General features: G+C 43.1%; 1 protein-coding gene across 3 annotated transcripts in view; it reads left to right on the forward strand.

Annotated features, from left to right (window-relative positions):
- The first annotated feature begins 9,134 nt into the window (after nucleotides 1-9,134).
- The window catches only part of Efcab2 (EF-hand calcium binding domain 2), an 84,258-nt gene continuing 65,459 nt past the window's right edge, over nucleotides 9,135-27,933 (forward strand). The window contains exon 1 of one of the 3 annotated variants that reach the window (XM_052200666.1): nucleotides 9,135-9,703. In XM_052200666.1, coding sequence (XP_052056626.1) covers nucleotides 9,673-9,703 — 31 coding nt within the window. In that variant the 5' untranslated portion in view covers nucleotides 9,135-9,672. The remainder of the gene's footprint in view (nucleotides 9,704-27,933) is intronic. The other 2 variants (XM_052200668.1, XM_052200667.1) reach the window with 2 other exon arrangements.

Consider the following 27,933-nt stretch of genomic DNA (forward strand, 5'->3'; position numbering starts at 1 on the left):
CACCCATATGGCAGCTCACAACCTTCTGTAACTCAAGGAGATCTGAAGCTTTCTTCTGTCCTCTGTAGGCACTGTACACATGTGGTGCGTAAACATACATGCAGGCAAAATACTCACACATACAAACTAAAAAAAAATCTTTAAACATAAGGAACACAAAGAAAGAGTTCACAATCTTTTTTTTTTAAAGAAAAAATCATTTAAAAGAAGATATTTATGATCCTTCATTCTGAATAGGTATTTAACGGCATATAGGAAAGGCTTTCTATTTATGGGGACGTTAGCCTCTAAGTCATAGTTTTTAGCCTCAACTGATTCCTATCTGCTAAGTGGCCACAATCCTGGGCTGGGCTTACACAGTCAAGGTGGAGTGTGGCACTAAGGCATTTTTCTGCTGAACTTTAAATTGAAAAGTGAGAGTTGGTTGTCTCTAGTCCAGAACACTGTAACAAATCTCCTTGTTGTGTGAGAGACAGTCTCTGTATGAGATCAAAGTGACAATGCTGCCCTCAAGTTTACGATCCTGCCTGTGTGGCCATACACACTCCTAGTCCCAGCAGTCTGCAGGTAGAGGCAGGCAGATCTCGGATTGGTCAACAGATGGGGTTTCACATTAGTGAGACCTAGGCTCAAAAAACAATTTATGATTCCCCTGCCCTTTATACCCCTGTCACACCCCGACTGCCACCTGGGACTACAGGTGAATGTCACAATGTCTAACAGAAGTTCTCTTTTTAGTGGCTGATTGTTTATTATACCTAAATCAAAAAAAAAAATCCATTATTATGACCCCAATTATGTAGGGTCAGTACTTGGGAGGTGGAGGCAGAAGGAATTTCAGTTTGATATTTCAATATCAAATTGAAGCCCAGTCTGGACTATCTGAAGCCTTGTGTCCAAACAGCCCCAACAACACAAATTTGTCTTTGGATATCAGTGGTGAGGGGCTCAGAGGTAGCATGGGTCCGGGAAGACCTCAAATCCATCCCCAGGACCACAAAACACTACCCACATATGTGCCTCTCTATTGCTACAGACACTACCTAATGCCAGGGACACAATCCCTCCACATGGCATCGTGGTGATGCAATCCAGAGATCCGGTAAGGCGTGACACCTGGGCTTTCCCAGCATTGTGTGGAATGTGCCTTCCTCAGACCTTATTATGACACAGGCGTTTTGCTTTTCTGTGGTGAAGAAGATAAAGGAGGAAGAAGAAAGAGTCAACTCAAGATGGACGCTGCTTCTATTGATAGAACATGCATTAGTTACTCTTCTGTTGTGATAAACCCCACGACCAAAGGCAGTTTACAGTTCCAGAGGGACAGAGCTTATAGTGACAAGAATAGACGTAGCAGTGAGAGCTGGAAGCTGGCTGATCGTGTGTTCATCCTCACACAGGATGTATAGATAAGCAGAAGAGGAGCCAGGCTATAACCTCCCAAAGCCCACTGTCCTACTTTCTCCCTCAAGGCTCCACCCCCTAAAGGTTCCATGACCTCCCCAGACAGCGCCATCACCTGGGAGCAAGCGTTCAAATACAGGAGCAGGTGGAGAACATTTCTTGTTCAAAACACAACCCATAGCGTTTTGCCATACACTTTTTATAACTCGGAGTTCACTGTAAAATAACAGTAAATACACAAACTAGCAGTGTTTGTGTGTTTGCTATGATCAAGTATTCGACAAGTATAAACAAGCATTATGTATTATACATAATTGTTTTGTAATACCTTGTCCTGCTGGCATGCTGTAAATTCATTTACCCCAGTATTGTGTTATCATCATAATCACTGTGGGTTGTTTTACACTGCTACTCATTGCTAGGAGACAACAAATGCTCGTCTCTGTGTTAGACTTCTTACTGATGTGACCAGACCTCTAACACACAAGTCTTTGGAGAGAGAGTTACCTCATATCCAAACCATAATAGACTGCACTATAATCTTATAGGATCGCTGTGATATAAGGTTCTGCCACTGTTCAGTGTGTGCCTGTATTTTTTCATTATCTAAAATATTTTCCCTTTGTCCTTCAAGAGTCTCATGCACTATCATTATTTACTTCGCAAACTTAGGGTAGAGAGATTCATCGTAGTCCTAGCGATCCTGACCTAGCAGGGAGAAGAGCTATACAAACATGTGCCCAGGACACCACCACCTTCTTACCATCTCAGAGAGTCAAGAACGTTATGCATCAGGGGTCATGCCTGGGAAGATTGTCTATGATTCCAGAACTTGGATAATCTCATTATGGATATGGATATCCATAATCTCACTGCAAATTCCAGAACTTGCAAGTCTCATCATACCAGCTCCTTTCTGTAGACCAGCAGCTTCAATGCCTCCAAATGTTAGCAAACAGATACTTAGCTAGGAACAGGGCAGCAAGGAAAGTGGAAGTTAGGAAGGCTGCAATCTCTAGTTTCCTCAGAGTGTCTCTCTTTACCTCATGCGATGAATAGTGCTTGAGAGGGTAGCAAGCTAATTCCCTAGGCTTGAAACATGGTGAGGGGAGGTTGTGGGGAAGATAATTCCAGATGGAGATTTTTTTAAAAGATTTATTTATTAGCCTGACAGTGGTGCCACAAGACCTTTGGAAGAACAGTCAGTGCTCTTAACCACCGAGCCATCTCTCCAGCCCCCAGACTGAGATTTTGAGCACAATTTCAGGAAAGGCTCCAGGAACTGAGTGGTAAACAGAGAGAAGCCCATTTTGGTTTCCTCACCCATAACTTGGGAGTCACCTTAATATGAGGAATGCCTTGTAAGACTTGCTATGATGAAGCAAGGCCATCCATGTAAAATATGCTGGCACGGTTCCTAGAGCACTATATGTGCTCCAGATATTAGTATTCCTGGCCTTGGAGTCATGTGAGGGTCATGTGGATAGAGTCCAAAGAAATTAAACCCAGCTTTATGTAAAGGGAGAGCTGTAGATTGCATTCCATATTTGAAACTGAGGTTATAGGTTAGAACAAGTTATATATCCAAATTTTTATAGCTGGGCTAGGGGCATCGCTCAGGGGCATAGCTTACTTGTGGATGAGTCTCCAGGCTCTGTTTGGTTTTTTTGTTTGTTTGTTTTGGTTTTTTTGGTTTTTTGAGACAGGGTTTCTCCGTATAGCCTTGGCTGTCCTGGAACTCACTCTATAGACCAGGCTGGCCTCAGATTCACAGAAATTTGCCTGCCTCTGCCTTTCAAGTGCTGGAACTAAAGGTGTGTGCCACCTTCTGGCTAATCTCCAGGTTCTGGGTTTGATTCCTAGCATACAAGCAATCAAATAAAACCAAAGTGATGTAGCCAGTGAGCAGCATATTGGGATCTACCCCTAGATTCCTTTGCCCTATGAGACAAATTTGTTAGTTTTCCTTGGAGTGTTTGCTATCTCTCAATACAAATGTTAACATAAACAAGACTTTATTTCGAAGATCCCAGTTTGGAGCTTCTCTTAGTTAACATGTTCTATTACTGTTCGAAGACACCATGACCAAGGCTTATAGAAGAATGCATTCAATTAGGGTTTTGCTCAGTTTCAGAGGGTGAGTTCATGGCTATCATGGTGTGGAGCACGGCAGTGGGCCGGCAGGCATGCTGCTGGGGCAGTATCTCAGAGTTTATATCTGATCCACAAGTTGGAGGCAGAAATCGAGAGACTGGGTGTGGCCTGGACTTTTAAACCTCAAAGCTCACCTTGAGTGACACATCTCCTCCAACCAGGCCACACCTCCTAATTCTTCCTAAACAGTACTAACAACTAGGGACCAACCATTCAAATATATGAGTCTTTGGAGCTGTCTTAGTTAGGGTTCCAATTGCTATAAACAGATACCATGACCAAGGCAACTTTTATAAAGGACAACATTTAATAGAGGCTGACTTACAGGTTCAGAGGTTCCATCTATTATCATGGTGGGAAACATGGCAGTCACCAGGCAGGCACAGCAAGGGAGAAGCTGAGAGTTCTACATCTTGATCCAAATGCAGCCAGAAGAGGACTGTCTCTTCTGCACTGGGTGGAGCGTCAAAGACCACTCCTCCAGTGACACACTTCCTCCAACAAGGCCACACCTCCTAATAATACCACTTCCTATGGGCCAAGTATATTCAAACCACCACAGAAGCCATTCTATTCCCACCACCAAAAAGATACAATCAACAAAATAATACACAGTCAATTAGCAGTGTGGGTTTACCTCACACTTTCACACTAGAGGGAAATCATTGTGTAGGCAATCAAACATTCATTCAATTTTTGGGTCAGCCATCGACCTTCATTTTTAAGGTCTGCTAACTACTATACTTTTAAAAGAGAAAAGTAATTTTATTTGTGTGTATGTGTGTGTGTGTGTGTGTGTGTGTGTGTGTGTGCCAACACAAAGTCATGGATCTGAACCTAGGACATACCTGAATTGATCAGCACACCAGTCACCTGTACCTGAATTCCCCAGCATCATCTCTCCAGCACTGCCCCAGCTAGCTCACCTAGTGCTGCAGGGTACAGGGCCAGCTCTTCTGCTCTCATGTTCTTGGGCCTGCTCACCCTTGCTTTCACTATCAGGGCCCACTCTCCTGAGTGCTGCAGCCAGTGAGGGGGCAGGGCCAGCACTCCCACTCTTGTGATCTTGGGGCTAGCTCTCCTACCTGCTGGAGCCATCAGGGGGGAAGGGGGCATCTTTCCCTTGCCCATGCCACAGGTCTTCTTATTCATCTTCTTCCTCCTCCCCCTCTTCTTCCTCTTCATTGCTGTGCTGAGAATCAAACACAAAGCACTAAGCCATATCCCCAGACTTGTTACTATTAAAATAAAAATAATTTTAAGTATGGTTTTGTGTGTTGGTGGTGTGCGTGCGCGAGTGCACACACACACACACACACACACACACACGCCGTGGCACTCCTGTGAAGGTTGGAGAACAACTTACAGCAGTTGTTTCTTTTCTTCAGCTACCTAAGTTATGGGAATTGAATTTAGGCCATCAGGCTTGGGAGCTTGTGCCTTTACCTTCTGATCCATTCCGTCAGACCCACTGTTACTGTTTCATAGTACCCTGGTGTCTTTATCAAAGAGCGTGGGAAGCCATGGTGAGTTTTGGGGAGGAAAGGAGCAGCTGAATCCCGTGGATGTTGAGCTCCTTAGGAGCTCCTCCCCCACGTCTCTCTGGGCTTCATCTGTGAGAGCAGAGCAGCAGCTCTGGTAGACCAGAGAGTCTCATTCTCAGCACATAAAGGACAGAGCCTTAGTCAACAATCCTTGAAAAGTGCTGCTTAGGGACCAGGGCTGCGTAAGCAATGAATTAAACAGCCATTTTCTGTGTCAGTGCTGTGTTTTAAAGAGAAGCGGAAAGAACTGTGCTTGGACAGGGGACGAAAGGCTGGGGCATGGCTGCTGAGGTGTGCCTATTCCTATAGGCCATGGTTTCTGCAAGGCTTGCTTTCAAGGTGCCACAGCCCGGCTTTCTGGGCCCACTGCCTCAGAATGATGATGCTACTGCTAGTTCTGAAAATATTCTTTTATTTATTTATTTATTGGTTATTTTATTTATTTATTTGTTTGTTTGTTTATTTATTTTGGGTTTTTTTGGATTTGGTTTTTCGAGACAGGGTTTCTCTGTATAGCCCTGGCTGTCCTGGAGCTCACTCTGTAGACCAGACTGGCCTCGAACTCAGAAATCCGCCTGCCTCTGCCTCCCAGAGTGCTGGGATTACAGGTGTGCACCACCAGCGGTTATTTTATTTTTTTACATTTCAAATGTTATCCCCCTTCCTGGCTTCCCCTCTACAACCCCCTCCCCTCCCCCCACCTCTATGAGGATGCTCCCTCATCCACCCACTCCTGCCTCTCTACCCTGGCACTCCCCTACACCAGGGCGTCGAGCCTTCCTATGAGGACCAAGAGTTCCCCTCCCATTGATGTCTTATAAGGCCATCCTCTGCTACATATGCAGCTGGAGCCTCGGGCCCCTCCGTGTGTACTCTTGGGCTGGTGGTTTAGTCCCTGGGAGCTCTGGTGTGTGTGTGGGGGGTCTGGTTGGTTGATATTGTTGTTCTTTCTATGGAGTTGCTAACCTCTTCAGCTCCTACAGTCCTTCCCCTAACTCCTGCATTGCAGTTTCCTGTGCTCAGTTTGATTATGCTCAGTTCCAGCATCCGCTTATGTACTGGTCAGGCTCTGGCAGAGTCTCTTTGGAAGCAGCTATACTAGGTTCCTGTCTCTGAAAATATTCCTGTCCAGGGCTATAACTTTCATTTCTCCTTCATGAAGAGGCCCGAGATCTAAGTGAGCAGCGAGGCGAAGAGAAGAAGCCACAATCTGGCCAGGCCCTTAGTTTAAATCATCGTCTGTCCAGACAGGACAAAGAGCGCCCCTCTGTGTGCCTCCTTCAGCGTTTCTGAGAGATTCTGCCACATTTTCTGCTTCATGTTTTGAAGCAGATTTTTTTAAAAAGAAAAAAAAAAAACCCACAAGGAGAGGTGACTAATTCTGTGGAGAATTTTGCCTTTAATGTTCTTCTGTAAGGATTCTGCTTACTAAGTTGGCTCTCCCAATGGCACACATAAAAAAGTTGAGTTCAGATGAGCTGTAGTTCATTCCAGACACATAACTATCTACAATACAATATCTGAAGGCAGACATGGCTCTGGAGAGGCAGCTGAGAGTTCTACATCCAGATTGGTGGGCAGCAGGAAAAGAGAGACACAGCCTTGTCGAGCACCTGGAACCCCACAGCAGACCTCCGGTGACACACTTCCTTCAACAAGGTCATACCTTCTAATGCCCGTCACTTAGCAACTACTCCCTAATGACCAAACGCTCAAATATACAAGCCTATGGACCATTCCTGTTCAAACCGACACACTGTTGCTCTCAAGTCTCTGCTGATCTTCATTGTGAGAGATACTGGCAGAGAGCTTCTCCTGGCGTCCCTGTGGGTCCTGGTCACTCCCACTGCCAATTTGGAGGAGGCCTGGCTATGTCTGCTAGGTTGTGCTGCCACTGCTGGTTGATGTTTGCTATCCTGACTCGACTGAACTGGACTGCTGGTGTATTCGTGAAGTGTTTTCGAGTGGATAGAGCTGCCACTGCCAGTTCCTGAGAACTGAACTGCTGATTTCCTGACAATGCAGCTGGGATCCTCTCCAAAGAACACTGTCTGTTTAGGTTCACTTCCCTCATATCCTAATAACCGTTCTTTTCCATTTCCTCTGATGGGTGGTGGGCTAGAAGGGAGGTTAAAGCATTTAAGAACCAGTAATAAAGTAGGTTTTGAAAAAAAAATTAAGCCTACATTAACCAAGTTGAAAAATTATATTAGATACCTAAAATATGCTCCAATGAGACTAGGTCCCGTTGATATGGTAAGATCTGTCTCTTGTTTTCAAAGGTGGAGGGGAGTATTAGCTAACATATTCTGTCTGTCTGTCTTTGTTTTTTACTACCTGCCCCAGCAGTTTATTTTTTAAAATTTGGCCTTTTTTGGGGGAGGGGGGTTCAAGACAGGGTTTCTTTGTGTAGCCCTGGCTGTCCTGGAACTCACTCTGTAGACCAGGCTGGCCTTGAACTCAGAAAACTGCCTGCCTCTGCCTCCCAAGTGCTGGGATTAAAGGCATGAGCCACCACTGCCCAGCTAAATTTGAATTTTTGTTATAGGATCTTAGAATATGATCTTCCACACCTGATTTGAATGTATTGCTTAAAATTTTCAAGAGGAATTCAAAGAAGTACAGACTAATATGATATAGAATAACTAAATTGAAATTCTTTACTAGTTTAGTAGAATGCACAAAATATTGGGAGGGGGGTTACAGAGAAATTTTCTTAACTTTCTTAATTTAAAATGTTAACTAGGTATATGAACAAATGCCTATGTAAGGATCCCATTTTATTACCATGTGCTGCCAATACTTTTACTGATACAAAAATATAATGCAAGAGGAAAATCTGTCTTACAGTAAGTTCATTGGTTCCGAGTGTGTTGGAAAAGTCATTGAGAATATTAACTTGTCTTCATTTTTAAGACCTATATTATATTTCAGACTAGATGTCAGCATGTTCCTGTGAAGTCCTAGACACTCACGAAGGCCAAACAGGAGCATCATTTGAGCCCAGGAATTTAAGACCAGCCTGGGTACCTAAAGAGAATCCTTCTGCATACAAAATACCAAAGCAAAGACGCAAACACACACGCACACACATCTCTCTCTCACACACACATCTCTCTCACACACAATTCCAGTCAGAATGTCCCAGTGTATAGCACAACTTTACTGGCTAGAAATGTACGTGGTATAAACAAGTAAATAAAATAAAAAGCACTATAAACCATTTTGAAAACGCTGCCTCTGGGACCACCGAGGAAGACTTAAGGGGCAGGTGACCTTCAGGATCATCTGCAATCAGGAAGGGACATTTCTCTTACCACACTTGCTGCTAAGTCCATCTTCAGGGAGAGTAAGAGGGAACACATAAAATGTAAATATTAACATAAATGAGTGCTGATTTCCATATTTTGAGGTGATAAACTTACTGTGTACACCTGAGTGCATCTTAGAAGTATTTCTTAATATGTACCATTTTCTGATTATTCAAATTGTAGTTAGACACCTCATCAAGTCATTATTTTCTATAGAAAGATAAATGTTTTTAATGAAGAATACAGTTGGCCTGCATTGAGGGTTCATCCACTGAGATTACAGAAGTCCAACGACTAAAAACTAGCAATAAAATTAAAATACTAAGGCGTAATGTGAATAAACATTAATGAAAAGTCAAGACAAAACAAAAATTAAATACTACCTTGAATTTTAAAGGCCTCAAAATTTAGTTACCTTTATAAAAATATTTAAATAAGTACACATATACCACAAAATACCATTAAAAGATTACAACTAGATATTCACTTGAGTCACACTGTTAGACATTTTAAAACTGTTTTCAAGAAAGAATATATCCTAGTATTCTGAACTTATCTATAAAATAACAAAATATGCGATGGCCAAGTTTCTCAGGACTCAAAATTCTCACTGGAAGGTCACACCAAATTGCACCATCAACATATCAATGTGTGCAACCCTGAGAACAGGGTTCAATTTATTTGTTGCTATGAGAACACTATTTTGTATCAGAAATTGCAGCCTTGGCGACGAAGTGTTTGCGCCTATTTTGTACATGTTTTTCTACAAGTCCTCTCCCCCAGCGATCCCGGGGAGAGGCTTGGCTTCCTCCCGCACCCGGCGCACGTCCGTTTTCGCTCCATTTGCACAGAGGCTCCGCTTTGGAGAGGGTGACGCCAGAGAGCCACAAGGCCTGGCCCGGGTGGGGTTGGGGTGGGCGGAGCTTTTCGGGGAGGGACCGTGTGGCGCGCAGGGGCTGCCTTGTCTGCAGCGGGTGCTGGGGTGCACCTGAGATGGCGGGAACAAAAAAAAGCTAAATAAAACAATTAAATAAATAAACGAATAAACAAACAAGGCGCACTACGTCCTTGCCAGTCACAAGCAGGCCACGGCGGATTCCGGAGCCTTATGAATAAATGGCTCCCCTAGGCCCAAAGAACGCGGGCCTCGGTTGGGGCTGGGGGGATCGGGAGGGCCGCCATGCGTCCAGGGGCTTCCCGCTCGCGCGTCCCGCAGGGTTTGTGATGGGCATCTCCCAGGCGACGGGCTCCGCACCAAGATGGCGGAGGAAAAGGACTCGGAAGGAACAGGTAGGGTCGTGCCTTGCGGTGCCACGACGTCTCGCCTCTGCGCCGGAGGAAGCGCGTCCAGACCTCCATCTTGAGCCCCTAGGCCGGGAGGACGGTGGGCTGAGGAGCGGCGCCAGCCCGCGTCCCCGCCGCCCGCCCAGCCCCGCTCGCTCCTCCGCCCTCGGCCGCCCCGCCCTCCCTTCCCTTCCCCTTGAGAGGTCTGCGCGGGCCCGGCCGTGGCCCCCGCCGGGGAGGTTCATAATGGCGTCCTTGTCTCTGGTGCCTCCACGCCCCGTGAGGGCGCCGACCGCGGCCCAGGCTGTGGGTACCCGGAGGGCGGCCTCACGGAGGACCCGAGCTGGCGCCAGAACCCGGCGGGTTCCTCTGCGGCAAGCAGTGCCGAATCCCCGCCCCGCCCGGCCTGGCCCTGCCCGGCCCGGCCCGGCCCTGGGCGCTGGCCGCCTCCATTTTGCTTCCTCTTCCGCCAGGCGGAGCGCGGCCTCCAGGTCAGACTGGGCCCTGGCGGCCCGGGTCATGCCCAAGCCTTGCTTAAGGAACACGTACTCAATCACTTTAAGAAGGATGGAAAGAAAACCCAGCCGGGACCGGTCGGGTACCCGAGAGGCCCCAGGGGACCCGAAAAACTAACGATCCACGTTGAACTGCAAGACCTTTTGAATTGTAGCTAACCCAGCGGAATGACTTAAAATCGGATCCGTGGTTAGCAACTAGTGACTCAAAAGCCTTTACGTGATAAATTGACATCAAGGCTAAATAAATATGCCAAGCAAGCCCTAAAACAGTAAAGGGCAAACATTGTAAAAAAAAAAAAATGAAAGCAACACTCCATCCTTGCTGCAGTTTTTGATCACCACCCACCCCTTCTCTCTCCTAGTCCCCTCTGTTTGGAACAAAGTAGTTAGGTTAACAACTAATATTTACATGAGATGTTTAGTCCATCGTCATGGTGATTACAGAAAACCAGCCGGGAAACATGAGACCGTGCAAGAGAAATTATTGATAACCGGGAAACCTGCGATTTATACATGGTAAAATTAATCTCAGAAGTCGGGATTGTAGTAGAGTTTTAACTCTAAGGTATAAAGATTTTGTGGTGCTGCTTTAGAACTGGAAGATTTATTCTATTTTTTTTTGTTGTTGTTTTTACAAAGAATATGAAGTTAGAGGGCAGGGAGTTTGGGGGAGGTGTTGGGGGAAGGGAAAGAATATGATCAAACTATGTTGTATGAAAAATGTTTTAGAAAAAAAATAAAAAAAAGCTTCCCCAGAAAGTATTTTTATTTAATTAAACTTTTATATAACCCCCCCCCAAAGAAAGAAAAGGAGAAAAACATTAGGAGATGAATTAGTTTTTTAGATTACTTTATTTTATATGTATTCGTGCATTATTGCCTTCGTGTATGTCTGTGTGAGGGTGTCTGATCCCCTGGAAATGGAGTTGCAGACAGTTGTGAGCTGTGTTCTGGGAATTGATCCAGGGTCCTCTGGAAGAGTACGGAGTGCTCTTAACCTCCGAGTCATCTGTTTTTTAACAAAATCTAAATCATTTGGTTTTACCAGTGAAAAGCTGGGAGCCAGAATCTGTGGTGAGAGCTTCCCAGCTCAGAGAAGCAGAGAAAGCACCCGCTGACCGTCCTTCCCAGCCAATGTCCCAGCCATTGGTTTTTTCCCCTTAATAATTCTGTTTTCTCCCTGTCAATTGATTGCTTGCTCCATCTCTTAACTTATGGTTGACTTTATTTAATTCTGTTTACAGTATTCAAGTAGAAAACTCTTGGATAAATGTGTATGCTGAGGCTGAGCCACACCACAACTAGAGACAGATTTTTCCAGCAAATAACACAATCGGGATTCCCAGTGTGATCAAATGTCCAGCTCTCCGGCCCCTACTTTTTATTTAGTTAAGGGCTTATTTAGGGTAGCATTGGAGTATACAGCAGGTTTTTACAATTTAAAATTATACACACACACACACACACACAGAGACACACACGCAGACACACAGACACAGACACACAGGCACACACAGACACACACACACACACTACACTTAGGGCCTCACCTTGTAGCTCTGATTGGTCTGGAACTCCCGGAGATCCACCTGACTCTGCATCTGACTGAGTGCTGTGACTAAAACTGTGTGCCACCACGCCCAGCCTGATCTTCACAATTTTAAAAATAGAGACAGAGACAGACAAAATTTCTGTGTCTTTAGTTTCCCAAACATATTTTAATGTTTAGTGTAAGTTTAGAAGAAACAGTTCAGTCTGCAACTAAGTGTGGAAGTGATGGCTGCTGAAAGTTGGACTTCATCTATTCAATTTCTTACACATTTAATGCTTGCTTCATGGAAAGTAGTCTGGTGAATGTTAAACCTGAAGATTGTGAGGAGAAAGACCAAACCCACGGTTGTCCAACTGAAGCAAGCTTTATTAAATACTGGCCAAGTCCATATGTGGGATTCCCACAGAAATGGTGATGAGTTACATCGGTCAGGTGCCCATAAAGGCCGGACCCACAGGGCTCCTTACTTCCCACCTAGGTTCACCGGGGGCAAGCATCATCCTGACTGACTTCCTGCCTATGTGTCTCCTGCCTGCATTTGATCAAGCACATCTGGTGCAGTTGGGACAACAAACTTTGTTTATTGAAGTTGAACAAGTGATTTATTATCTTACAAAACCAACAGCCCTCAGCATTCCGGGGAGTTATCTGTCCTTGGGCAAGTGGGGTTTAAAGCTTAGCTTTAGCCCTTATGTGAAGGCAGAACTTTAGTGAATAGGGAGATGAAGAAGGCATTGTCTTTGTTCTCCCCAAAAGGGAGGATATCAGTAAGGGCGATAAAAGAGGAAGAAATGGAAAACAAGAAGCCAAGAGGAGCAGTAGGAGGGAGCCAGGGCCAAGATAAGGTCCTCAAGGCACACCCTCCAGTATCCTGCTTCCCCTAGGACAGCGTCCTTTTCGCCATTCTGTTCAAAATTTTGAATCTATCAGTGGATTAAAATGGATTAAGTCGGTGCCCTCAAGATCCAGTTGTTTCTGGAAAAGCCCTCTGAAATACATCCAGAGGTATCCAAGTCAAGTGGATAATATAGATTAAGAATGGACTGGGAGAATGGGGGGTGGGGCAGCTGGAGAGACAGCTTAGCAGTTAAGAGCACTGACTGTTCTTCCGGAGGTCCTGAGTTCAAATTCCAGCAACCACATGGTGGCTCACAACCATCTGTAATGGGATCAAATGTACTCTTCTGCTGTGTGTCTGAAGATAGCTACAGTGTACTCATATAAATAAAAATAAGTAAATTAATAAAAAAAGAATGGACTGGGTGGGAGCTGGAGAGATGGCTCAGCTGTTAAGAGCACTGACTGCTCTTCCGAAGGTTCTGAGTTCAAATCCCAGCAACCACGTTGTGGCTCACAACCATCCATAATGAGATCTGACTCCCTCTTCTGGAGTGTCTGAAGACAGCTAGAGTGTACTTACATATAATTAATAAATAAATCTAAAGAGAGAAGGGAGAGAGATATTTAAAAAAAAAAAAGAATGCTCTGGGGCCTGGTAGTGACCCCGGCCTTTAACCTGTCAGAGCCCTCAGGAGGCAGAGGCAGGTGGGTCTCTAAGTTCCAGGACTGCACAGAGAAGCCCTGTCTCAAAAAAAATCATAACTTAAAAAAGAAAAATAAGGAATGATTTGGCATTTTTATGTACTTAAAAAAATACTGTGTGGTTATATATGTTGATGTTATGTTTCCCTATAGCTTATTTTGTGTTTGAACAACATAGATTTCCTAGGTTATTTTCTCCTAGATTATTTTTTCTGTAATTAGCTAAAAAGCAAATGAATTAAAAAAATTAAAACCAACTTAATTTTAAGTCATTTATCTTTTTTGTACTGAAAGAATGTTTGAAATGTGATAGAAAAAGCTTCTCTTTTTGAAGTTTTATCATTTCTTTGAAGTTTCCTCAGCATTTTTTTGTTTGAAGTTTTTTTTCCCTTTCCTGTTTTGTTTGTTTAAGTGGATAGTTGATGAGGTTGTTAATTGGTTGGAGCTTTTAATACCAATGTTCATGTTTCCTAGAGAATTTTACACAGTGCTAGAAGGCTCTTCTGTAATTAGAATCAGGAAGCCAACTGCTTAGGTATAGATTTGTAACTTTACGCAGACCAGAGAGATTTAGGAGGTGTGTCAGTTTTCTAACAGATTCCCTTTCAAGTTTATTTTTGTCTGTACTAAATTATTACTTGATATTTTGCACTCTTTGATATCATTACTTGGAAAAAAGACTAGTCCAATTGTAGAGGAGGTTTTACATGTTTTGTGTTTTTTAAAAAAATTCTTTGTATGGTACCACTCTGAAACCAAAACATTTAAAAACCTAAACGAAAATGTTGGAGAGATCGCTTCCTGGGTAAGAGTTCTTGCTGCACAAGAAGGAAGACCTGAGTTTGCATCTCAGGGCCCGTGTAGAAAGCAGGCCACTGCTGCACGTGCTCTTCAGACCTCTGCAATATAGGGGCAGAGCAGGAGGGGCCCTGGGCTTCTGGCTACCAGCCTAGCTCCAGATTCAGTGAGACCCAGCCCTGTCTGAAAAGATTAAGACACAGTGTGATACCAGTGTCCTCTCCTGGTCTCTACATATGCACATAGTTGTATACATATAATAACACACACACAGACACACACAGACACACACAGACACACACAGACACACACACACACACAAAGGCAAATTGAAATAGAGGAGATAGAGAAGGTGAAAGTGAACTTATGTGTGTGCGTGCACTTATTTTTTTTTCTTAGTAACTGTTGTTTATATGCTAAAGACTGAGGGATAGTACAGTTAACACAGGTGAGCTTTGGAAGGAGACCTGCTTTTGTATGTTATCTTTCCCAAGCTACAACCATCTGATCTTAGCCTGGGTGCTAAACCTAAGGAGCCTCCGATTCCTCAGATATAAAGCAAAGAGACATACCTGTTTATGTTGTAGTGAGGATAGTATCTTCTTCTTTCTTCTTTTTTGAGATAGTAGTCCCACTTGTTCTACTATGGCTCACTATGTAGACCAGGCTTTGAGAGCTTCTCAGAGCTCTGCCTGCCTCTGCCTCCCTAGTGCTGAGATTAAAGGTGTGCAGGATGCTGCACACCTAGTGGATGGTGTCTTCCTGTTCCTCATTATGGTTCCAGCACTCTCAGTGCCTGGCATGAGAATGCTGAGAACGCAGGGAGCACTCTGCGGTATGGGGCCTGGTGGTAACTAGTATGTGCTTGACATGAAATCTGAGGGTAGCCGGTAGCGCACGTCCTTAATCCCAGCACTTGGGAGGCAGAGGCAGATGGATTTCTGAGTTTGAGGCCAGCCTGGTCTACAGAGTGAGTTCCAGGACAGCCAGGGATACACAGAGAAACCCTTTCTCAAAACAACAACAACAACAACAACAACAACAACAAAACCAAAAAAGAAAAAAAAAAAAAAAGAAATCCGAGGACAACAAAAACAAACACAAACCTAAGGCCCACTGTTGATCATACATCCAGCATTTGTGCATATTTCTGAAGCCACTTAACAACTATTCTTCCTGTTTTAGGAACTAAAACTAACAAAGAAGAAGAAAAAAAATTTTAAAGTTTACCTTTCTATATACTTCAAAGCTCAAGACAGGACTTGAAGATAGTTGGCCTAGCTGATAGTGGGAATGACGTGCCACAGGATGGTTCTTGTCTCTCCAACAGTGGGTGGCACATTCTGGGTTTAGTTCTGTCAGTTGTCAGGAATGTCTGTTTCTGTGGATAGCTTTCACTGAGATTCCCTCATTGCATATAGCCGACTCTTTGGTTTCATTTGATCTAAAGTAGTAGTTTTGGGTTTCTTTGTTATATTGTCAACACTGATTGGTTCAGAAAGGGTTTGCATCTTTAGAAATTTATAGGTTCCTTATATTTCTACAGTTCTCACCTCTATTTGGAGCCAACTTTTTATATGGCAGAGAAATGATAAGCCATAAAATGCAGAATGCATTGATCAGTCTGTCTCATTTCCTGTCTCTTCAGCAGGGTCTTACAGCCTAGGCCAGCCTTGGATTTGATGAGTGGCCAAGGATGCCCTGATGCTTTCATCCTCCTGACTCTACCCCCAATCACTGAGTATTAAATACTCCTAATAGTTCATGCACATTCCAAGTTACATAGTTTTAATTTATGAGGTGCTGGGGGAAGCCAAGCAGGGCTTCATGGACTGCAGGCAATACTCTGCCAAGAGAGCCACAGCCTTCGCCCTTCAGGTTCTTGACACATTTCTCTGCATCTATTGGGTTACTGCAAACACCTCTAGCTAATTATAACCAATTTACTGTTCTTCATCTGGATATGAATTATTTACCCAAAACTCTTACTTGCATTGTTTTAGAATAGTCAGAACTCCCTAGCAAAGCAAACGAAGCAGTCTTTTTTTCTTTCATTTTTTTTTTTTTCTGGCTACATGGTTAGTAGCACCCTTTATACATGCTTTGTTACGGGGAGTGAATTATTTGCTAGTCTTATAAGCAACATTCTAACCTGGGCATGTATTATTTCTTCATCCTACACTTAGTAAATAATACTTGTTCATAGCTCAGGTCATGAACTCTACAGAGAGGTGCATGAGCTGGGAACCCCAGTATTCTAACTTCTTCACATGTCAAGTGAGTGTAGGAGAACTACTTCATTCACTGACAGAACATGTAGCAAGAACTACGTGTGTCATTAGAACTTTATAAATGTCCTTACTGTGTTAGCACTGTGCTCAGTGGGGAATAAAAAGATGCTGGCCTTGTCCTCTTTGAGATTACTTACTGTTCAGAGAGCCATTACAGAATTATGTAATTATTTAATTACATATAGGATAAATTGTTCAAAAACCTCAAGGCTACAACAAAGGAACATAGATGTAATTTTTCCTTTCTTCAGGAGCTTTGAATGTGACATTTCCATCTGCTGAAAAGCAGCTGGCTGAAATTCAAATGCTTGACGAAAAACAAAAACAAAACTCATGAAAAGAAAAGCAGTAAGCCAGAAAGGAAACTGGCTTATGAGAGGAGCTAAGTAGGCTTGTATGGTTGGACGATGAGCTGGGGAGGGAGGGGAGGGGGGAGGGTAAGAGGTGGAGGTGGAGGGGTGGAGGTGGAGGGGTGGAGGTGGAGGGGTGGAGGTGGAGGGGTAGAGGCGGGAGCGGTGGCAGGGGACAGGAGGGGGAGAGGGGGAGGGGTAGAAGGTGAAAGGTAAAACAAGTATATAACAGAGGTAGACAAGCCCTCCCTGAAAACAGGCCACAATCTATCTGTCTTAGATCAACAGGAAGCCATTGGAGCATTTAAAATGGGGACAGTGCAGCGTCTGCCTTAAGAGGTCAGTTATACCTGACTCCTTTGATCTGTTGCTGTGATCGCAGGCCCCCTCCTCTCAGCTGTTTGGAATATAGACTTGATGCTGTAGTCAGTGCTCTGTGTGCTGGTACAGCAAGCACAGTTTGAGCCTGTGTAATGGTAGCTTAGTGTGCACTGGCCCATCTTCCCCATCTCTCTGAGAAAACTATTATTTCACACAGTGTAATTTAGGTGTGGGTTTGATGAGAAACACAAAGTATGGGGTGAGTTTTTCATATCTAAGGCTCAATGTTATTAGTGAATCTATTTATCTATATGTTGCATACCAATTTATCTTGACCCTTGGACTTTTTATTATATACATTTCTAGAAAATATCTTTTAAAAGCTGTGCTGGCAAGTTTTTATGTCAACTCGACACAGCTAACATCATTTTTCAGCTGAGAAAAATGTCTCCTCCAGATTGGGCAAGCCTGGGTTTTTGTCACTGAAGATTTATGTGGGAGGGCCCAGCTCATCGTGGACAGGCAGTGCTGAGCGCTGTAAGAAAGCAGGCTGAACAAGCCATGCGGAGCAAGCAGTGTGCTGTGGCTTCTGCTTCAGTCAGTGCCTCCCGCAGGGTCCTGGCCCATCTAGGCTTCTATCAATGGACTGTGACCCCTGATATGTAATCCAAATAAACCCTTTCCTCTCTGCGTTGCTTTCTTTGGTCATGATCTTTATTAGAGCAGCAGAAACCAAACAAGGACAGGTACTAACAGAAATTAGCGGAGACTTTAGTCTAGTGCGTTTAGATTTCTTGGAATTGGAGGAAAATATTTGGAGGAGAGCTAGAGGTGAGTTAACACCTCACTAGTATGAGTCAGACTTTGAATTTCTAGGATCTGTCCTCAGGTCTGAGGTAGGGGCTGCTCGGATTTCTAATGAACCACTTACTCCCTGCTGAGTTTAATATTGACCTGTTATGATTTATTGTAGCTGGTCTGTTTTCCTTTTACATTAGAGAGGACCTACTATAAGTGGATTTTTAGTACTGTGCTTGTGTGTGTGTGTCTATGTTTGTGTTCTCATTGAGTATTGAACTCAGGACCTCAAGCATGCAAGGTGTGTGTTCTACCACTGAACTATATTCCAACCCTCAATAAACATTTCGTATAAAAGCTCAGTGTATAAAACTAAATGATTGACTTATATTTTTGGTTGGGCGTTTGTTAATATATTCTCTTTGGAAAAAGTTATTCATAAAATATGAATCACTAAGAACTTCTTCCTCCACACAGGCAAGAATTGGTTCCTTGGCTGTTTTTAAACACTGTGTGTCTGGAATAGATGTTGGCATTTCTTGAGTCAAGCAGGACAATAACACATACTTTCCAGTTAATTAACCTTCAGGGCATTCTCACCTTCTCCCTTGTATACTTTGAACAGTTCTCATGGTAAATGCTTCTCTTGGGATTTGTTATCTTGTCTTCATTTCTACAGGTTAGGATTTTGAACACCTAGTTAAACATTTGAACATGTACACAGATATCTAGGTATCAGAAAAATCTCAGCTGCATTTTTATTTAAAACTCTTGTATTCTTTGGTGATTTGACTTCTGCTTAATTAGGACTGCTTTCTCCGTGTAGAGTCCCATTAATTTCTTCCTTAGAAAATAGGCTTACTCCCCCACTCCCAGTTTGATTTTTAACATGTTGAAACACACTTTTAGTCTTCTTAGCATTCTGGTTGCCAAAAAATAAAATATTTCTATTCCCCAGCACTTCAGAGGCCAAGTGTATGGATTTTCTATACCAAACAGTCTCTAGTTCTTTGTGGACACCAGTGGGTGTTCTGGTACTACTGGAATTAGTGCACACTATACTGGTTAAGTGTTAGTCCACAACATTGTTCCCATGGAAATATGCCAGCTGCAGGCAGAGGCTACCCATCCCTCTGACGGACTTGGCTACAGGTTGGGCATTCCCACTGTCCCCTTCTCAGTCTGCTAATGTGCTGTAGTCAGTCTCAGAGCTGATGGGAACAGTGCTTATGTTTACTAAAGACACAGACAAAGAAAGAAGAAGCCTGCTAAGGCTCTGAGCCCAGGATCTCCCGTCTCTGTACAATTGTAGTGCATCGTCTTCTTGGTCTGTGGATATGTTTGTCAGTTTAGGAGTTCTCCAAAACTCTGGAGAGTTTTTATGGTGGTCCCATTGTGTAGGTGTGTTTGATTATAGTTGCTCATGTATGACTGACCCTCTTCCCTATCCCTTCACCTCTCTGGAGATTAGGGGATGAGATGCCTTTTCTAGCAGTTTCTTGTTTGGGTGTTAGTCTTTACGATTATTACTTTGGTCACACTTGCCAAGGGCTTCTTTCCTATGGTCAGATTTTATGTTAATTATTTTATGGGCTTAATTTTATTTAATCTTCATAACAGCTGTATGAGATGCTATTTTATTTTGCAGGTGAAGAAGTGGCCTAGTTAAAGGACTTGCTTGATTAAATACATAGTGCTGGGGGAATAGCTCAGTGTCAGAAATCCCCCTGCCTCTGCCTCCCAAGTGCTGGGATTAAAGGCATGCGCCACCACCACCTGGCTAGGCATGCAGTTTGAATTTGTATTCCTAGTACTTGGGAAACTGAGGCAGAAGGATCCTAAGTTTAAGGCAAGCCTGGACTACACAGAGTTCTAGGTCAGCCTGGCCTACATAGCAGGGCCTTGTTTCCGTGAACAAATATATATGTGTGAGTATGTAGTTGGTTATAGAAAGACTTATTTGGAAGTATCTTATTACTTCCTGTTTATGTAGTCTATCTTTATTTGGTGGTCAAGTTCTCTCTAAACAGTTTGGGCTAGTTTGGAATTTACTGTGTGGCCTCGGTTGCCTTCAGATTCATCATCTTGTTTTGGCTTCCCAAGGGCTGGGACTGCAGGCATGTGCCACTATGCCTGGATGTATTTGCTATTTCAAAATTTTAAATCGATATAAAATTTTTGAAAACCAGTAAGGATATTGACATTTATTCACTCATTAAATAAATATCCATAATGAAACTATGCCTCTTCTGCTGCTTCTGCTACTGCTGCTACTTCTCTCTTCCTCCTCTTCTTTCTTCTCCTCCTCCTCCTCTTCCTCCTCCTCCTCTTCTTCCTTCTCCTCCTCTTCCTATTGAGACAGGGTTTCGCTTTGCAGTTCTTTTTGTCCTGGAACTCACTCTTTAGACCAGGCTGATGGTCTCAAATTTGCAGAGATCCACCTACTTCCACCTCCCAAGTGCTGGGATTAAAGGCACGTGCCACCTTGGCTCAGTGCTGTGCTTTTTCCTGACGTTCAGTACCTTTCAAATTATTTTCATCTACTTTTATTCTTTAAAGGAAGGCTTTGCTGAATTTCCTAGTATGAGATGTAAAGAAAGCTGCTAAACTGACTTCATAAAAAAAATCAGCTGGATTGTAGAAGACCTTTAACATTTCATAACTGTTTTTACATCATACTAAAAAAAAATCCCTTGGAAATAGCTGACAGTTAGCTAAAAATGCAACAAGCTTTCCTCTAAATATGAAATACAGTTGACAGACATCTTTTTATAGATGTCTGTGACTGCACACTGCTTTTAGGCTTGATAAAATTTTTTAGAAATAAAAATTTTTCTTTCAAATTTATAAAAGATATTTACAGTAAAATAGCACAGTATGACAAAATAGAACCCAGCCCTGTTCATCTTACGGCTTGTTTGGACCACGTTTCTTAAGGTGGGGCTGGCAGCAACAGAGAACACAAGGATATTTTTAGTGAGGATAGGGTTTGATTGTTTGTTTTTGTTTTTGTTTTTTTGTTTTTTTTTTTTTGGCTTTTTGGCTTTTTGGCTTTTTGGCTTTTTGGCTTTTTGGCTTTTTGGCTTTTGGCTTTTGGGATTTTTTTTTCCCCCCGAGACAGGGTTTCTCTGTATAGCCCTGGCTGTCCTGGAACTCACTCTGTAGACTAGGCTGGCCTCAAACTCAGAAATCCGCCTGCCTCTGCCTCCCAGAGTGCTGGGATTACAGGCATGTGCCACCACCACCTGCCGGATACGGTTTTTTTTTTTTTAAAGACTATCTACAAAATAATTTTTCAAACATCAAACTATTTATAAAATTAAAAACATGAAAAATCCAGATGAGAATGGTAACAGAAAGGAAAGCTAATCAAACTTAATAAAATATTTTAAGCAATGAATATTTCAGAAGTAAACAAATAAGTTAGACATAGTCCTTGGATTAGCTAATTATTTATGTGCAACTGGTTACCCCACATCAACAGGCTCCAATCTATAAACATTTTCCTCACACAACTCTGGACATAGTTTTGCTGAGTGATTCTGGCTCTGACATAACTCTGGAGCTCTCTGTATGCCTGTTGGCAGGAGGCCTCAGTCCCCCTCCCCTTTCTCCTTTCTTTCTTTCTTTCTTTCTTTCTTTCTTTCTTTCTTTCTTTCTTTCTTTCTTTCTTTCTTTCTTTCTTTCTTTCTTTCTTTCTTTCTTTCTTTCTTTCTTTCTTTCTTTCTTTCTTTCTTTCTTTCTTTCTTTCTTCTCCTTCCTTCCTTCCTTCCTTCCTTCCTTCCTTCCTTCCTTCCTTCCTTCCTTCCTTTCTTTCTTTCTTTCTTTCTTTCCTTCTTTCTTTCTTTCTTTCCTAGTTGAAAGAGATAGATGCTGGGGGAAAGCAGAGAAGCCAGACTTTGATTTTGTAGTTCTTTGGTGAGTCAGATGAGGTCTCGGTGCTGCATAGAGACAGTCTGCAGCCCCGGCCCATGGCCTTCTTGAGCATCAGCACAGGTGTGATCAAAATCAGGTCTTGGGGAGAGGCTTCTTGCCGCAGTTACTTAACTGCTCCTTGAGAACAGCTTTTCTCAAGTGTGAAGAGTATAATCTTAAGAGACCAGTTATTTATTCTTTACCACCCCAGTATTTGATGGCAAAGATTATCACCTATAGAGACATCACATCAATTAAAAAGGGGGAAAGGAAGAGGAGGCATCCAAGAGTTAATAGTTCATAAAACTGAGGTAGGCAAGTGTTGGGAACTTTTTAAAATTTAGGATTCAAAGGGAAGAACAAGCTGCTTCCATTTTTTTTTCTGTCTCTTGTCAACTTATCTTTTCCATTCTATTCCCTCCACAGCCCTGCCATCTTTTGCTTATTTTTTTTCATCCTTCTACTGACCCCCCCCCCCCCAGCACTTTCCATGGGCTCTTGGGTTCTCAGACTTTTCTACCACAGACAAGCTTCTGTACAAACACTGTTTTATAAGATGTCCATCTCACTCCTTTGATTGTATGCTAGCATTCGCTGTCAGGGTCGGGAAGAAAGGTATTCATCCCCCGTCTTCTTAATTCAGTACCATAGTTAATCATTTTAGTTCCAATTAAAACATTTTTAATATTGTTTTTGAGCCAGGCTAAGTAGTAAAGGCTAAGGGGAAACTTGTAATCCTCCTGCCTCTGCCTCCCCAGTTCTGGGATTACACTTATGCAGTAACGTAATACAACTGAATTAAAAATCATGCCCTCACATTGTCATGGAAATTCTAATTTTAAATTTGCAGTTGGTTTACAAAACCCTGGGTTTCCTTCTGACCCTTTCGTAGGCACATCGTCGAGTCCTGCTCCCTCGGTCTCCCTCTACTCTCTTCCATCCCTCACCCACGCTGTCCGCTTTCTGTCTTCATATCACACATGTGGGCATATCTAAGTATGTGTTCAAATCTATGGCGTGACAGTAAGCATTGATATCTTTGCCACCTCGGTCACCTTGTTACTCTGCACTGTCATGCTTTTTAGTATCTCTCTAGCTTACTTCTGTTGACCAATGACTGTCATCGTTGTTAGTTTTTCAGTTCACTCTAAATCCCATCATCCTTTTGGGTGACTTCAGTTATCATTTCAATAACTATGTGGACTTTATTCAGGACTTTATCCCATTTCCTCCTTTCTTTAACTCTAGTGACTTCCACTTCCACTCTGCCTTTTCAGCTCTTCTCTTCTCTTCTCCTCTCCTCACCTCTCCTCTCCTCTCCTCCCCTCCCCTCCCCTCCTCTCCCCTCCCTTCTTCTTCTTCTTCTTCTTCTTCTTCTTCTTCTTCTTCTTCTTCTTCTTCTTCTTCTTCTTCTTCTCTCTCTCTCTCTCTCTCTCTCTCTCTCTCTCTCTCTCTCTCTCTTTCTCTTTTGAGACAGGGCTACTTTATGTGGACCAGGCTGTCCTAGAACTCTTTATGTAGACCAGGCTTGCCTTGAACTCAAAGATCTTGATAGCCTCCACCCCAGTCCCTTCAAGTGCTGGGGTTAAGGCTATTCACCACTACCTTCTGGTTTAAAATTATCTTCTTGAGATTCAGTCCTGTACAAAAACATCTGTCCCACCCAGCCTAAGTCACGAGCCTACTCTATTGTCACCAGAGACCTGGGAGAGGGCATATCTATCTTATTTGTCTTATCTGGAGAGAAGTAGACACTGTTCTCTGTCAGAGTTTTATACAATTGGGATTCCCTTCTAAGTAAGAGAAGTGTTCAGATCACGAATGTTCAAAAAGAATGAAGAAAGAAGGAGGAGGAGAAGGAAAAGGAGGGGAAGGGGAAGGGGAAGGGGAAAAGGAAGGGGAAGGGGAAGGGGAAAGCGAAGGGGAAGGGGAAGAGGAAGGGGAAGAGGTGACTAGGACCTGGAAGGTATCCATTCTAGCCTTCTTTTGGTTTGGGAATGGCAGAAATATCTACCTTTAAGCCCCTGTTAGAACTTGAACTTTGTAATTCTCCATGGATGATGTTGCTTTATGTTTTTAAAATGGTAGTCACTACACTTGTGTGAGCTCCATTGTTGCCTTAAAACCCATCTCCAGTGAAGGGCTCTTTTTTCCTACATTCCTTAAAGTAGGAAGGCCATTTAGTTTTGTTTTTGCATTCCAGAGATGGAGCCCAGAATATTGAATGTGTTAGGCTGGTGCTGTAGCACAGAGCCATACCTCTACCCCTGCCCTCCCATAGCCATTTTGGTATCTGTTTCTTTTGTTCAAGGCTAACATATGCATTCATGTTTAGAATCTCATCTACCTTGTCATCTCCAGGACCTTCCTCTGTTACATGATCATTCTTAGATGATTTATTAATTCTTCCTCTTGTGTTGGATACTACTGAATACAGGAGATATAAAGATGAACTTTTAATGGCTTTGAAGGGCTTAGTGTATAGTGGAGGTAAAATGTAAACAAGTTGAAGTGTAAGGATTTGATCACATTCAATTCTTTGCGTAATTTGCTTAGTGTCTGATTTTCCATTAGAATGGTAACACTTGTTTGTCTACTTTGTTTGCTACGATCTTTAGTGTTTAGTACCTAATACGTTCTCACTTGCATTAGTGAATTCCAGAGGGCAGGTAGGTGTCTCAACCTAGAAAACGAGGGAAGGAAGAAGGCGAGTGTAGTGGAGGTGGAGGCTTGCTGGAGAGACTGCATTGATTGGGTTAGGAGCTGGCGTGGGAGAAAATGAGGAATTACTGCAGAATTCTTGGAGTAAGGACTAGTTTCCATTTTAGAAGAAAAACTTTAGGATGTGAGTGAAGTTTAGTGGTAGAACATTTGCCTCACACACACAAGGTCCTGACCCTGGGCAGCATGGAGGAGAAAGGCAAAACTCTTTGCAGTCCTTAAGGAACACAACTTGCTCAAGTTCCCTTAGCCAATAACGTTAGCATCCTGATTTACTGTGGGATCCTTCTGGTTGCAGTCTGATGTTCTTTTATGCAATGGCATATTTATGGAATGGGTCCCAAACTTGGCTACTCATCAGAATCCACTGAGGAAGCTTTGGGGAAGAGATTCTTGGACCCCCTCCCCTTCTCCCTCTCTCCCACTGAACCAGAATTCTGTCCCAGGAGCAGAGCTGCTTGAGATCTGGAATTAGCCCCGGGTTTCTCATAGGGACTGTTCCAGTAGTGGTTCCCTTATCCTTAAGAATCATTGTAGATGGCAGCACGGCCTGGCATGCTCACTAGGCAGGGGTCTTCTCCTGGATTGTCCGTCTTCTTTAGCCTGCGGCCACTAGGGAGTAACTAAAGGCTGGAGAGTAGCATAACCAGACAGACACTTTGTGCACAACTCTTTAGCAGCAAAGCAAGGTTCAACTACTATGTTAGCCAGTTCCTTTTTGCCCTCAAACATTCTTTGATCATTTGCCCTTTCTTCTTTTGTTAATAACCTTTCACTCGTGTGTGTTCTTTTTTTATTTTTTCCCCTAGCTAATTTCTTTAGAGAAACACTTGTATTCAGTTCTGGGTTTCAGTCAGTTCAAGAATTACTACTTTTCATTTTCATCCCTGTTGCCTTACCCATACAATTGAGCTTTCTGGCCCATCATCTTATATCTTCTTTAAGGCTAGTTTTTTTGTTTGTTTGTTTGTTTGTTTTTTCCGAGACAGGGTTTCTCTGTGTAGCCCTGGCTGTCCTGGAACTCACTCTGTAGACCAGGCTGACCTCGAACTCAGAAATCTGTCTGCCTCTGCCTCCCAAGTGCTGGGATTAAAGGTGTGCACAACCACTTCCACTAAAACTAGCTTTCACACAATAATTACTTTTTAGAAGTTATTTGTAAGCAGAGGCTTTTTTAAGATTTTGAGTTAGAGATACCTGGGGTCTTTTACTTTTTCAACACTTAATCATCATGCCATAAACTTTACCGAGCGGTCAATAGCTTCCTTGTGTCTGCCTTGTGTGAGGGCCTGGGGCAAACAGCAGTGCTGTGAGGCTTCCCGTGTAACTAATGGGGACTGGCAGTGGGAGACAAAGTAGGGACAGTGCCTTTGTCACCTCTTCTCGTCACTGTCCTCAGGTCTACGCCTCCAGCATTGCTTCGTCCAGCTCAGCTACCTCCTAGCAGCAGGAGTTATCTTGAGAAGCTAGGTGCTCAATAAATATCGTTTACATTTTATATGTATTACCTTATTTAAATGTGCATTGGTGTTTTGCTTTCATGTTTGTCTGTGTAAGGGTGTTGGATCTCCTGGAAGAAGAGTTACAGACAGTTGTGAGTTGCCACGTTGGTGCTGGGAATATAACCTGGGTCCTTTGGGAGAACAGCCAGTGAGCCATCTCTCCAGCCCCAGCTCAATAAATAATTTTATAAAAATTCTATCTATATTGGGCTGGAGAGATGGCTTAGTGGTTAAAAGTGCATACTGCTCTTGTAGAGGACTTGAGTTCGACTCCCAGCATCCATGGTTGGACAGCTCACAACTGTCTCCTCATGTCCAGGGAACTTCATCCCCTGGCTCCCACAAGAACACACACACACACACACACACACACAGAGAGAGAGAGAGAGAGAGGAGAGAGAGGATAAAAATAAATCTTAAACCTACATGCCAGGCCTGATGGCACACATCTTTAATCCTAGCACAGAGGCAGATGGGTTTCTGTAAATTCAAATCCAGCTTGGTCTACGTAGTGAATTCCAGGCCAGTCAGAGCTACATAGTAAGAGTCTATCTCAAAAAACAAGCAAGCAAACAAACAAAAAAGTAATATGTATATGTACATTCAATTGATGATGATGATGGTGGTGGTGGTGGTGGTGGTGGTGGTGGTGGTGGTGGTGGTGGTGTGTGTGTGTGGTGTGTGCAGTACCCATGGGAGCCAGAAGACGGTGTCAGAACCCTTGGAGCTGGAGTCACAGGCAGTTGTGCTCTGGTTGTTGTAGGCGCCGGGAACTGAACTTGGGTCCTCTGGAAGAACAGCGAGTATTGTTAGCTGCTCATCCATCTCCCCAGCCCCTCAGCAAATCTTTTTCCTTAGTGTCCATATATGGGATCCACAGATACTCACTTAAAACCTCTGCAGCTGTTTTGTTGTTCTTAGATAAACTTCAGCCTCCATGTGGTGGCTGACTCAGGAGCTGAAGCTTCCCCACGTGTTGCTGGGACTCTCTCTTCCAGCAACCTCTCGTTAAAGGGACAGTCAGGGAGGAGCAAACCACCAAACTGTTCCTCATGCCCCGTCCCGTTCTGCACCTCTGTTGTATAATTGTACTTTTTAATTCTTCCCTTGCTCTTTCATTCCCCTTCCTTCTCTCTCTAATTTGTCTTTCTTGGTGGTGCTGGAGAGCAAATCCAAAGCCTCATCATAGACAAGCACTCTACCACCGAGTGACCTCACTAGCCTATCACCCTTCTAAAAAGTATTCTGAATTATTTTGAAAAGAGATTAGTTAATACAAAGGATAATTAATGGAAAACCCTCAGGTAAGAGTTAGTGTATAGTAAGCACCCGGATGAATGCCTGGGGATGGGGAGTAGCAAGACCTGACACGTGTCCTGTCTGCTGACATTTCAAGACACTAAGATGCTTTCTTTTCCAAAGTAGATACAAATTTACTCTTAGCCATAAACAGTCTACTAAGATGTATACAGTAGAAAACAGCCTGAAATGAACTGTATGTTGCAGTAGTTATGTTAACTGAGAATTCTGTTCTTGTTGTAGCATCTGGTCCACATATAATAGTGCTTACGTCAACATGTGGTCTCTCTCTCTCTCTCTCTCTCTCTCTCTCTCTCTCTCTCCCTCTTTTTAGTTTTTGGAAATGGGCACTCTGTAAAATAACATTTACTAGAACATTTGCTGAACACGCCATGTACCTAAAAATTAATTAATTAATTAATAATTTACTATCATCCTTCAAGCTCAGAAAAATTACATAGAGTTTATTGAAAACTTAAGCACTACAGTTTTAATTTTATTTAATTAACTTAATATTTCTGGAATTAAATTAGGTATAATTATGAGTCAAATAGGTATAATTCTATTATAAACCAATCATGTCCACATATATGGTGAAGTTATAGTTTAAACATTTTCTGTAGCAAGAA

This window comes from Apodemus sylvaticus, chromosome 12, assembly GCF_947179515.1.
Source record: "Apodemus sylvaticus chromosome 12, mApoSyl1.1, whole genome shotgun sequence".
NCBI lineage: Eukaryota > Metazoa > Chordata > Mammalia > Rodentia > Muridae > Apodemus > Apodemus sylvaticus.